The sequence below is a fragment of the Hylobates moloch genome, unplaced genomic scaffold, assembly GCF_009828535.3.
Source record: "Hylobates moloch isolate HMO894 unplaced genomic scaffold, HMol_V3 SCAFFOLD_11, whole genome shotgun sequence".
NCBI classification, from domain to species: Eukaryota; Metazoa; Chordata; class Mammalia; order Primates; family Hylobatidae; genus Hylobates; species Hylobates moloch.
Genome location: NW_026652286.1, coordinates 46,293,288 through 46,306,328, shown reverse-complemented (window position 1 = coordinate 46,306,328; position 13,041 = coordinate 46,293,288). Strand labels below are relative to the sequence as shown.

General features: G+C 42.4%; 1 protein-coding gene across 6 annotated transcripts in view; it reads left to right on the top strand.

The window, feature by feature from the left end:
• The window catches only part of P4HA3 (prolyl 4-hydroxylase subunit alpha 3), a 57,345-nt gene that overhangs the window by 26,205 nt on the left and 18,099 nt on the right, over window positions 1–13,041 (top strand). For 3 of the 6 annotated variants that reach the window (XR_009215665.1, XR_009215663.1, XR_009215666.1), the window contains 6 exons: window positions 1,906–2,065; window positions 5,468–5,530; window positions 9,280–9,348; window positions 10,760–10,856; window positions 11,190–11,406; window positions 11,684–11,821. Coding sequence is in view for 2 of the 6 variants with exons in the window: in XM_032166929.2 (XP_032022820.1) it covers window positions 1,906–2,065; window positions 5,468–5,530; window positions 9,280–9,348; window positions 10,767–10,856; window positions 11,684–11,941 (640 nt within the window). In the remaining 4 variants the exon portion in view is untranslated. Of the gene's footprint in view, window positions 1–1,905; window positions 2,066–5,467; window positions 5,531–9,279; window positions 9,349–10,759; window positions 10,857–11,189; window positions 11,407–11,683; window positions 12,346–13,041 lie in introns of those variants that run through there. The other 3 variants (XR_009215664.1, XM_032166930.2, XM_032166929.2) reach the window with 3 other exon arrangements.

Below are 13,041 nucleotides of genomic sequence, written 5' to 3'. Positions count from 1 at the left end.
CATTCCCACCTCCTGACTCATATTGAAAGCATGACTTGCCAACAATGAGACCAGAAGGACAAATAGACTCTCTGGCCCTGATGGCTTCTATAGAGGAGCAGATTCAGCTGTGAGAGCCCAGCTTTATCCCACCCCTCCAGCCCTGCCCACCCCCCACTGCAGCCCTTTACTTGCATCCACCAAAGACATGTGAGACAGTGACATCAGCATCCTTGGGGAGAGGCCAGACCTCAGGATGGGGATTAGTTTGTGCTGTCTGGGAAGGGAGGTGAATGATGAAAGCTGTGATTCAGAATCATTTGGCTTAACTTACTTGGTCTGGTACATTAAGGGCCTTTCATATTAGTAGTTATTCTCTAACCCATGGAAGGTCCCTATGACCTCAGCTTCATTGCTTTTTCTAACCTTTCTGATATTCTAGTGTCGGAGAGAAAAATCAGCCTTGGGTTAATTGCTTCCAGGGAATCAGGTGGTATTTTCTTCCCTTTTCAGAACAAGAAACTACTTTCTTTCTCCACTTGCATCACTCTTCAACTCTTTGACTTTTGGTTCTGTCCTCACAACTTCACTGGAGCTGGTCTCCCAAAGGTCATCAGGGAACTTCTAATTGCTAAATCATTTTCCTGCTCGCATACCTTCACTGACTACCCATTATCCATAAAGTCCAGATTCCATATTACAGTGTTTTCAGCTTTCTACGTCATGCCCTGAGCCTGCTTCTCCAGCTGTATCTCCCGTTACTTCTTCCTATCTCCTTATTCATAATTTATTGCCACACCTCCATGTCTGTGCCTATGCTGTTTCTTCAGGCTGGAATACTCCTACATCTTTTCCATCTATTGAAATTTTATGCACTCTTCAAAATTTGGCTTAAATGTCACTATCTTACCTGAGTGCCCCACTGGAATGAACTTCTCCTTCATCTGTGCTTTCCAGCACTTTAAAGTCTGTTTCTCAATTTTTCACTGTACCTTACTTTGTTCTTAGTTATATTTGTGTTTGTCCTTTCCCCATAATCCATGGGCTCTTAGAAGGCAATAGCTCTGTCTTGGGGATCTCTGTAAACCTAAGAGCATGTGGCATAGCACTCTGCTTGCACTCTATTTGAAAGAATGAACACACTAATCCATCAAAAGAAAAGAGCAAAGAAATGGTCTTCCATATCATGCCAAGGCTCTTCCCTCAGAACCTTATCGTCTCCCCAGGAGACCCACTGGCTTTAGGGAGCACTTCCTCATTTCCCAGGGACATAAATTCTGATTCCAAAATTGCCACTTTGTCAGAACCTCAACAAGACATTCAGGAAAAGAGACTGAACACTGCTGTTTGGCCTTTGCCCTATCCTGGCTTGTCTTGCAGTAGAGCAGAGATTTTCCTGTGTTTAAAAGTAACACTAATGTATAGTTCACAAAGTGTCTTCATAAGCATTGCCTCTCACAATCTTTATAAGTCTGTGAAGTAGATATTATTATCATCCCAATTTTATAGACAACACAGTGACCCTTAGAGAGGTTAATGGTTAAATACTTGACTTAGGATCACAGAGGATCAGGGACTCGTCACATTAATCTAAATCCCAAGCTTTTCTCACTGTACCCGGGTCCCTCTGTTCAGATGTCTCTAAACCATAGCAGCTTTGAAGGCAGGGGTTTTGTCTTATTCCTCTTTGTATCTCAATGCTGTGAGATTGTTGAGGTAGAGAACAAAGTGGACTGGGCAGACAACATGAGGAATGAGTAGGTAATTAGGCATTTATGTCTGTCTTCTCTCCCTCTCTTTCTTCCTTCCTTCCATCCTTCCTTCTGGCAATTAACATAATTCATTTGTTTATTCATTCATTCAGAGACATCATTTAGTCATTTCGGGCATCAGATCATTGATGCTTCAATCTGTGGTGTGTTTTAGTGCCTGGCTGAAGGACACTGTTGACCCAATGCTGGTGACCCTCAACCACCGCATTGCTGCCCTCACAGGCCTTGATGTCCGGCCTCCCTATGCAGAGTATCTGCAGGTGGTGAACTATGGCATCGGAGGACACTATGAGCCTCACTTTGACCACGCTACGGTAATGGTGGAGTCAATGACCAATCCCCTGGGGTAGGGAGCCAGGGCATTATTTCTCTGAAGCAGAGCTCTTGTAGGCTCTCAGGGAATACTAAGTGAAATCTTAGAACAAAGGTTCTTGTTCCAGAAATATCTGAAAGCCTTAGTTTCAAGCATATTGTTGCTGACTCATTTTCTTGTCTGCCACCATCTCCCTTCTAAAATTTGCCGGTGAGGGAAGAATGTGGCTTATCATGGAATCATCTGACTGCTCCACTCAGGGACTTCCTAGTGAGGACTGTCCTTCCTCCAGTAAGTCTTCTAGCCTCGTGATCTCAACTGGCCATCTTTGTTGACAATAGCAAATAATTTTTTTAAAATTTTAGATTCACGGGGTACATGTGCTTGTTTTTTATTTACGTATTTATTTATGTATTTATTTTTTTCTTTATAGGCAGGATCTTGCTCTGTTGCCCAGGCTGCAGTGTAGTGGCACCATCATAGCTCACTGCAGCCTTGAGCTCCTAGGCTAAGTGATCCCCCCATCTCAGCCTCCCAAGTAGCTCTAGGACTACACCTGGCTAATTTAAAGAAAAAATTTTTTTGTAGAGACAAGGCCCTGCTATGTTGCCCAGGCTTGTCTTGAACTCCTGGGCTCAAGCGATCCTCCCACCTCAGTCTCCCAAAGTGCTGACATTACAGGAGTGAGCCACTGCACCCAGTCATACTTGTTATATGGGTATTGCACATGTAATGGTGGGGGCTACGCTTCTAGTCATCACCCAACTATTGAATGTTGTATTTGATATGTAATTTTTCAACTCTCACTCCCCTTCACCCTCCCCCATTTTGGAGTTTCCAGTGTTTGTTACCTCCATCTTTATGTCCGTGTGTACCCATTGTTTAGCCCCCACTTATAAGTGAGAACATGCAATATCTTATCTTCTGCTTTTGAGTTAGTTCACTTAGGATAATGGCCTCCAGCTCCATCCATGTTGCTGCAGAGGAAATGATTTCATTCTTTTTATGGCTGGATAGTATTCCATTATGTATATATGCCATATTTTCTTTATCAAATCAACCATCGATGGACATTTAGGTTGGTTCCATGACTTTGTTGTTGTGAATAGTGCTGCAATAAATATCTGGGTGCAGGTGTTTTTTCTTTAATATAAGACTTTCTTTTCCTTTGGGTAGATACCCAGTAGTGATTTTTGAGGATTAAAATGACCTCCCCAAAATTGATCTATAGATTGAACCCCAGCTTTATAAAAATTCCAGGAGAATTTTTGTTATTTTTGTAGAAATTAACAAGTTGATCCTAAAATGTATATGGAAATGCAAAAAACCTAGAGCAGCCAAAACAATTTTGAAAAAGAAGAACAAATTGGAGGACACACACTATCTGATCTCAAAATTTAGTATAGAGCTACAGGAATCAAGGCAGTGTGGTACCAGTGTAAGGAGAGACACATAGGTCAACGGAACAGAACAGAGTCCAGAAACAAACCAACACATTTATGATCAATTCGTTTTGACAAAGGTGCCAAGGAAATTCAGTGAAGAAAATATAATCTTTTCAATAGATGGTATTGGAACAATTTAATATCTACCTGCAAAATAATAATGACTTTACACCCTTACCTTACACCATATATGAAAGTTAACACAAAATGGATCATAGATGTAAATGTAAAACTATAAAACTTCTAGAAGAAAACATAAGAGAAAATTTTTGTGACCACAGGTTAGGCAAAGATTTCTTAGATAGGACACCAAAGTATGCTCCATAAAAGAAGAAAAAAACCGATAAATTGGACCTTATCAAGTTAAAATTCTTTGCTTTTCAAAAAACATCATTAGAAAAGGAAAAGACAAGCCACCAACTAGGAGAAAATATTTGCGAATCATATATTTGGTAAAGGACTTGTATCCAAAATATCTATAGAACTTTTATAACTCAGTAGTAAGATAATTCAATTTTTTTAATGGACAGAAAGTTATTTGAGTAGGCACTATCTCAGAGGATAAATGAATGGCTAAGAAACATATGGAAAGATGCTCAACATCATTAGGGAAATGCAAATTAAAACCACAATGAGATAGCACTGCACTCTCTTATCTCTTATGATGGCTACAATAAAATAAGATTATACCAAGTGGTGGTGAGGATGTGGAGGAACGGAAGCTCTCATACACTGCTAGTGGGAATGCAAAATTATACAGACACTTTGGAAAAAATTTGATAGTTTCTTAAAAAGTTAAAGGTTCACCTACTTATGATCCAGCCATTTCACACCTATGTATTTTACCCAAAATAAAAAGAAAATATGTCTCTACAAACATTTGTACACAAAAGTTTATAGTAGCTTTATTTGTAATAACCAAGAATTGGGGCCGAGTGCGGTGGCTCAAGCCTGTAATCCCACCACTTTGGGAGGCCGAGGCGGGCAGATCACGAGGTCAGGAGATCGAGACCATCCTGGCTAACACAGTGAAACCCCATCTCTACTAAAAATACAAACAAAAAAAAAATTAGCTGGGCATGGTGGCAGGCGCCTGTAGTCCCAGCTACTCGGGAGGCTGAGGCAGGAGAATGGCGTGAACCTGGGAGGTGGAGGTTGCAGTGAGCTGAGATCGTGCCACTGCACTCCAGCCTGGGCAACAGAGTGAGACTCTGTCTCAAAAAAAAAACAAAAAAAAAAAAACAAGAATTGGAAACAGCCCAGATGTCTGTCAACAGGTGAACGGATAAACAAATTTTGATATATCTCCACAATGGAATGCTATAGGAGAGAAAGCAGATAAGTGGGTTGCCTGAGGTTGGAGGTGGGAGCAGGGATTGACTGCTAACTGGCATGAAGGAACTTTTCAGCAGATGGAAGTGTTCTGTGTTCTAAACCTCAGTTGTGGGAATGATTGGACGACTGTTAAAATTTACTAAAACTCATTGAACAGTAGGCTTACAAGGGGTGAATTTCATGGAATGTAAATCTATCTCAAACTGTTCCATGACAAAAAAAAAAGAATATGTCTCTTCAGCAAGTAATTGGAACTCTGGCCTTATGATTTGATATTCCTACAGAATAATTGTCTGTAATATTTTATATATTAATTTCTATATTTCACAGATAACTCAAAGGTGCAATTAACCCCTCATATAGTACTTTCACTACTGACAAGTAGTTCTGTTTGGTTAGTAGACAATTCTTTTATATAAGTATCTAATAAATTAGTAAAAAAAAAATTGTATTGAGTGCCTGCCAGCAAAGACGGGCACATACTCCAGTAGGTGTATATCAGAACTATATCCCATCCTTGACGCCCCCATTTTACTTCTATTTGTATTAATAGTGGAATCCTGCCTGTCCCTCTGGTGCCATCTGCATAAAATAATGATATGTTCTGTTTTTTTTTTTCTCAGTCACCAAGCAGCCCCCTCTATAGAATGAAGTCAGGAAACCGAGTTGCAACATTTATGATCTATGTGAGTCTTGCTCTGGGCTTCTTACTTCATGACTGACTATAGCTCTACTTTATTTTATGTTTTCAAAGCAATTTCATGTATTGATTTTATCTGGTACTCAGCGCAAAAATCTCCAGGAATTTTGCGAATTTCAGACAGCATTTTTGATAGGCACTGTAGGAGATGTAAAGAAATACAAGACAAAGTTTCTACCCTCAAAGAGGCTGACAGTGTGTAAATCTAAATATGACCTTGGTATGGACAGTGATTAGGATGGGAAGTGGAACAACACAGGAGGAGGATCTGAGAATCTGTGTCCTTGAGGTCTCATGGACTAATCAGTGTTGAAAAACAACCCATAGAAGAGGTTGTGGGGCTGTGGGGAGGGAGAGGGATGAGGAATGAGGCAGTGGATTTACAAGAGGGAAGAACAGAGACACAGAGAGAAAGTCAGCGAGTGCCGCCTCTGATATTTAGTGAAAATTCTCTTATCTCTCTAGAAAATCTTCAGTAAAATCTCCATGACTCCCCTTTCAAAATAAACCAATAAATTGTACTTCTCTCCTAATTCCTGGCGTGATCAGGATTCGGCCCCAGTCTGTATCATCTCACTTATCCCCTTCCCTTCAGATCATGTGGGTTTACTTTCTTCTCTATGGACAAGCCGTAATTCTAATCACCTGTCACTGGAAGAGAATATTAGAGTTAATCACTTATTAGAAGAGATACCTTACTGTTAACCGAAGGGACAAACATATATAAGGGCTCTATATAACAACCAAAGATGAAGTCCTTGTTTCGGGCTCATTAGAATAGCAGACATCCCCCACCCCAGCTTTTCCTCTTCTATTAGGACTGTCTCTGGTCTCCACAGGACAGCCAAGAAAGGGCAGTCAAAGGCCAGCATTCTGTGTAGTCTTTAATGCCAGCAATTCCAATGTGTTTCTCTATGTGGCTCAGTTCTGTACTTCCTATGGAACTGGAAGACTTCCACTTACAATGGTGTCTGGCCTCATTCTGATCATTCTGAGGTCAGCTATCAGGCAGGGGACACATCTTGGAGCTGCAGTTGGTTGCATCTCTGGTTGATCACTCCAGCTGTTATGGGAGGTCACAGATGGCGAAAGAATGAAATACTGCCAAAAAACAGGGCATTCAGGGCACAATATATCTCTGTTCTTTATCCTCTCAATATCTCCTATGGCTGGTTCCCTGATTACAGGGCCCCAGTTACTATAGTGAAGGTAGTGTGGGTATAAGAGCCCAGTAATTTTAAGTGGCAAATGCATGTGTGTGTGTGCATGCACTCTCATGCACTTACACATGCATGTGCATGCATGTGCATTTGGGTTTTAAGTATTTGAGACACAGTAGAATGGAATGCACTTTGGGTTTGGGGTCAGTTGATCTAATCCTGATTTTGCCACTTACTATGTGGCCTCAGCACAGATTACATTTGTTATTTGAGCTCACTTTTTGCCCTGTGCTTCCTCACAGTGTTGTTGTGAGGATCTGATAAGATAATGTAAGGAGGGATGTCACTCTGCGAAGTTCCATACTGTCTGTTTCTGTCATTGTATCCCACAGAGCAGTTAAAGGAAAGAGTCTCATAAAGGGGAATCAGTATCGTGGGACCAGGGAAGTGCTAGATTATGCCCAAATCTTTCATCTTCAGGTTGGGATTTCTCGAGACAATTTCAAGACAAACATTTCTCAAGACAAATGTTAAGGTTTGTGGAAAACCTAAGACTGATATTACAGGGAGAAAATAATCCTTAAGAAGTACAGAGGATTGAGTTGAAGTCCAGTTGGTGATTTTCTGCTCAGATTGGGCATAAGCTCAGTCCCAAACTGGGTGCAGTGGTGTGCACCTGTAGTCCCAGCTACTTGGCAGGCTCAAGCAAGAAGATCGCTTGAGCCCAGCAGTTCGAGTCCAGCCTGGGTAACATAGTGAGACCCTGTCTCTATTAAAAAAAAAAAAAGATCAGCCCCAGTACAAAATAGTAGAAGGTATACAGAGGGAAGATTTCTCTCCCTTTCCCACTGTTCTCACAGCCCATGCCGTGCTCATGAGCTTCATTGCATGCAGAATCCGATCTTCTTTTTAATGTGTTGGCTATGTCATTCCTTTCCACCATATTGTAAAACCACAGGTAAAAGAATGCAGGAAAGTCCAGGTTGCCCCTTACTGACAAGGGCTAGAATAGAATAATCTAATTTGTTACCTGAACATAAGGAGCCAATTGTTGTTCTTATCAGCTTTCCCAGTGTGCTACAGGGGGAGCCAAGGAATACTAATAGTCACCACTGCCATTTCCAGGTTCCAAATCACCACGTCAGTTCACTTGCATCTACCAAGGGCCAGCGTCCTACCCCCTATACCTCTTGCTCTGTAACACAAGTAAGTGTGCTGGGATCTAAATGCCATAAGATTACAGAGCGTGAACCTTCTGGTAAATAATGCTAGGCAGCGTGAGGTAAAACTGGCACTCTTGTGTGATGCAACTGCTGAAAAAATAATTTAGCAAAATATATAAGAAGTATGAAACTTACACATATCCTTTTGACCCCATAATACTAGTGCTAAGACTCTTTTCTATGAAAACAATCCAAAATGCAAAATGATTTTTTTTCATTAAGTTGTTCAGTGCAGTGTTGCTTATAATAGTAAACATTTGGATATGACCTAAATTTCCAAAGGTGTAGCATGATGGTTATGAGCAGGGACTTCGTAGTCACATGGCACTGGCTCAGCTCAAATCCTGACTCTGTCATGGAAGAGTCACATGACCCTTTATAAAGTGCTTAAGCTGTCTGAGACTTGATTTCTTCATCTGTAAAATGTGAAGAATTAAAAATAGTAACAATTTTAACCCCTAGGATTGTTCTGAGGAATAAATGAGATAATATATTTGTAAGGACATAGTGTAACGTTTAGCATATAGTCAGTGCCCAATAAATGTCAACTATCACTAGGTAAACTATAACTTTTTTCTGGATGGTACAATGATAATTATTGTTATTTAAAAATATTTTCCTGTTTTAAAACAGTTTACAATTATTATATATTTCTGTGACAACCAGAAAAAAAGCTTCACATTAAGAAAACATATCCATAGTCCTAGAACAGACCAGTGATGAAACTCCTTAGCTTGGGTTCCCTGGAGGGGAGCAGAGTGATGTAGAGAATATGCCAAAGGTGTAATAAATAGTTCCTATGATGCCTAGCTTTCAAGAAGAATCATAGTCTAAACTGGTTTTCAAGCCACAAGTCATGATCCATTATAGGTTGTGAGATTAATTTAGTGGTTCTGATGAGCATTTAAGAGAACCACACTAGAATAGAATAAAATAAAATAGAGAAGATGAGAAGCTATCTCAGTAAGAATGTTTTATGACAATTATATTTCAGAGTGTGTGTGTGTGTGTGTGTGTGTGTGTCTTGGGTCATTATTTAAAATGTATTTTTTCCTAAGGGTCTCAGTCAAAAAGTTTGAATCTACTTATTGTAGCCCTCAGTAAGGATGTTAGCTGGAAGGGAAAGAAAGGAGGAATACCAAAACATTGTCCTCTTGTGGCCTTGTAGGCAAACACCAATGCCATTGAGTAGGCTCCCGAAGTTCCTCCTGAGTTGGATGATCGTCTTTCAAGTATTTCTCTCAGAGTTGAATAGAAGACCACGGGAAGGAATCTATGCAGAAATGACATCATATGACAGGGTAGGGAAGTTGGTGGCTGTTTTAACTCTGGCTTCTTCTCTGGTCTTGCAGCTGAGCTCAGTGGAAGCTGGAGGAGCCACAGCCTTCATCTATGCCAACCTCAGCGTGCCTGTGGTTAGGGTGAGTGGGGCCCTGGTCCCAGAAGATGGGGTTGAAGGAGTGCAGCGCTTACCCGCTAACCTTCACGCTGTCTGTGCTTGCAAGCCCATTCCTGGGAGGAGGGCCAAAAAGAGGTCTTCCCCAATTCCCAGAATCACAGATCATCCATAGTCTACTTTACTACCACACACATGCTCGTCACTTGAACCTCTATTTGTTATTTTATTTACACTTATATTGCAAGTAGATGATTACACGTCTGTCTTCCCTGTCACAGTACAGCTCCTTAAGATAAGAGCTCTGTTTTATTTACTTTGGATCCTCTACAGCATCTAGTTCCTTCCATCATTAGTTCAGTCCACATTGAGAGCTAGAGGCACGGAGAGTGCAGAGGGAAATTCATAGCCCTTTGATCCAAGAGTTTACAGAGATGTCAGCAGGCATTATGATGTTGCAACAGGGATTTGGAAAGGATAGGCACCGAGGAGAACCAAGTGTAAGAGGTTTGCTTCATGAATGAGTATATCCTCCAAATTTCAGATCAGTCCAACTCCCTGGCAGCCCTTACCTAATTTAGGAATGAAATGAAGATAACTAAACGAGATCATTCCTGTAAAGCAGGTAATACAGTGCCTGGCACATCCTGAGCATTTGATAAATCAATGCCAGGTATCTCTGAATGCTCAGGAGCTTGGCGCCTCTTGTAGGCTTGGGAACATAGAGACTGCCAATGCATCCTGGAAAGCTCTTCATGACCTGGGGTTTTGTCTACTTTGAGGGCCAAGGTTAAAGTAATTTGACTACAGGAAGTAGATAGGGCAAAGAAGCCGTGTATGGGGGAAAGACATACAGGATTTAGCGTCAGAACACCTGGGCTTGAGTCCTCACTTTGCTCCTTCTTTTGTTGCATTATTTAAAGCCCTGGGCCTCCAGTTCTTTGCTAGGAAAATGGGGATTATGATACTGCCTGCTCCCTGAAGGTGTTAATCATAAGTGCCCAAGGGAGGAAAAGCTTCTGAGTTAATGACGTGCTTGGCTGTATGAGGAATATTTTGTTCCACCTTGTGGTTTTGTTGGGTGTTTCTTCTCAGTGACCCAATGACAAATGTGCTCACCTTTCTCCCAGAACTCACCATGCTGTCTTGTTCAGGTCTGTTTTATGTCTGTTTCTTGTGAGCTCCTGGAGAGCAGAACTGGATGTGATTTGTGTCTGCAGCCCCAGGACCTGGGGTGCAGGGGACTCTGTCAGTGATCCATGCATGAATGAGTAAATGGCAACTTATGCCATTTTGTGCCATTTTATGCATGCATTGCCCCAAGACTGCATGGAAAGGCTTCTTCAATGACATGCCTGCATTTGTCCTTAGTATGTGCTTCCCGAGGACTGAGGTTCTGGGCTGACCCTCCCTGGGGCTGGGCCCTCTTGTTTCAGAATGCAGCACTGTTTTGGTGGAACCTGCACAGGAGTGGTGAAGGGGACAGTGACACACTTCATGCTGGCTGTCCTGTCCTGGTGGGAGATAAGTGGGGTAAGTCCTGCCTTTCTGGGCATGAGAAGGGGGTACAGGGTGCAGAGTAGAGTGAAACAGGGGATGGGTGGGACCTACCACAGCCATCCCATTCCAAATGCTTCATTACAGTGCCACATTATATTGAGAAGGTCAGATTATGAATGAGGTGCCCCCAACAGACTGGGAGCCTATAACAGGCAGAGGTTCCTGTTACAGAGTGACTGTCAGTAAAGGTTTATTCATTTGACCAGATAGGCCTTGATTCCTGAGCACCGCCAGAGAGGAATATGGTGTCCCATCCACACTCTACCCCAAGGAAAGATGTGTCCAGCCATTGTCTCTCCTGTTTAGTGCTCCCCATGAGGAGGTGGGAAAACAAAGAAGAGATCAATAAGCAGATGGACGTGTTTATGTCACATATACGTCCAGGAGCACTTAGCTCTGAAGACAGAAAAAGAAGTGGAAGGGGGCTCATGAGCTGAGGTGGAGGCTGCCAGGAGATGCCACCTGTTTTTCTCTCAGTACTCTGGAATGGCTTCATGGGGGACATGGGCTTCTAAAATGAAGGGTGAGTGATCTTAGTTCCCAAACATTTGAAAATGAGTTTACAGGAGACAGGACCTGTCACTTTTTTCCAGAGGACAATGTCCTCTTTGCTATTTATCTGCTGGAAGAAACAGCTTGTAGTCCATAGTGAGTCCAGGACTAGGATGGGCAAGTGAGTTACCTAGGATGCAGAATTTAAGAGGGCACTCACGCGCGCCTATGAGTGCGCACCAGTCTGCAGCACTGCTGCTGTCTGTTCTGCTGAGCCTGCTGTCTCCTTCTTCCCTGTTCTCTCCCAGTGGCCAACAAGTGGATACATGAGTATGGACAGGAATTCCGCAGACCCTGCAGCTCCAGCCCTGAAGACTGAACTGTTGGCAGAGAGAAGCTGGTGGAGTCCTGTGGCTTTCCAGAGAAGCCAGGAGCCAAAAGCTGGGGTAGGAGAGGAGAAAGCAGAGCAGCCTCCTGGAGGAAGGCCTTGTCAGCTTTGTCTGTGCCTCGCAAATCAGAGGCAAGGGAGAGGTCATTACCAGGGGACACTGAGAATGTACATTTGATCTGCCCCAGCCACGGGAGTCAGAGTAGGATGCACAGTACAAAGGAAGGGGGAGTGGAGGCCTGAGAGGGAAGTTTCTGGAGCTCAGATACTCTCTGTTGGGAACAGGACATCTCAACAGTCTCAGGTTCGATCAGTGGGTCTTTTGGCACTTTGAACCTTGACCACAGGAACCAAGAAGTGGCAATGAGGACACCTGCAGGAGGGGCTAGCCTGACTCCCAGAACTTTAAGCCTTTCTCCCCACTGCCTTCTGCTGCCGCCCAAGCAGGGAGTGTCCCCCTCTCAGAAGCATATCCCAGATGAGTGGTACATTATATAAGGATTTTTTTTAAGTTGAAAGCAACTTTCTTTTCTTTTTATATGATGGTTTTTAAATGCAGTCATTAAAAATGTTTACAAATCATTTTTCCCAACTGAGAATATTCTTACATTATGATGCTGAGTGGAAAAAAAGGGAGAGTGCAGTTGGCCCTCCACATCCATGTATTCCCCATCTGTGGATTCCACCTCAGATTGAAAATATTTGAAAAAAAGCCATGGATAATAACAGACTTTATTCTGTACATGCTCAGTACAGATGCAATAGATCGTATTGTATTCCCTGAATAATACAGTATAACATCTTTTTACATAGCATTTACATTGTGTTAGGTGTTATAAGTAATCTAGAGGTGACAAAGTATATGGGAGGATGTGTGCAGGTTGCAGGTTATGTGCAAATACTACACCATTTTATACAAGAGGCTTGAACATCTGTAGATTTTGGTATCCTCTTGAAGTCCTGGAACAAACTCCCCATGGATGCTGAGGGATGACTGTACAGCATTTTATTTATGCTATAATCTCAGTGCAGCTCACCTTCCACCACTGTCCCCGGCTACGTTCCAGACACTGGAATTCTTTCTTGTCCCCATCACCACCATGCCCATCACCACCACTTTCACTCCGACTTCTCAGGCCTTGACGTTTGTCATCCCCTCAGTCTTTCCACCACTGAGCTCTTTTCATCATTCCACTCAATGCAGTGGCTCAATATTACCTCACAGAGCTTCCGTGACCATGCCACCACCCAGCCACTTTCTTTCATATGAACTGACTT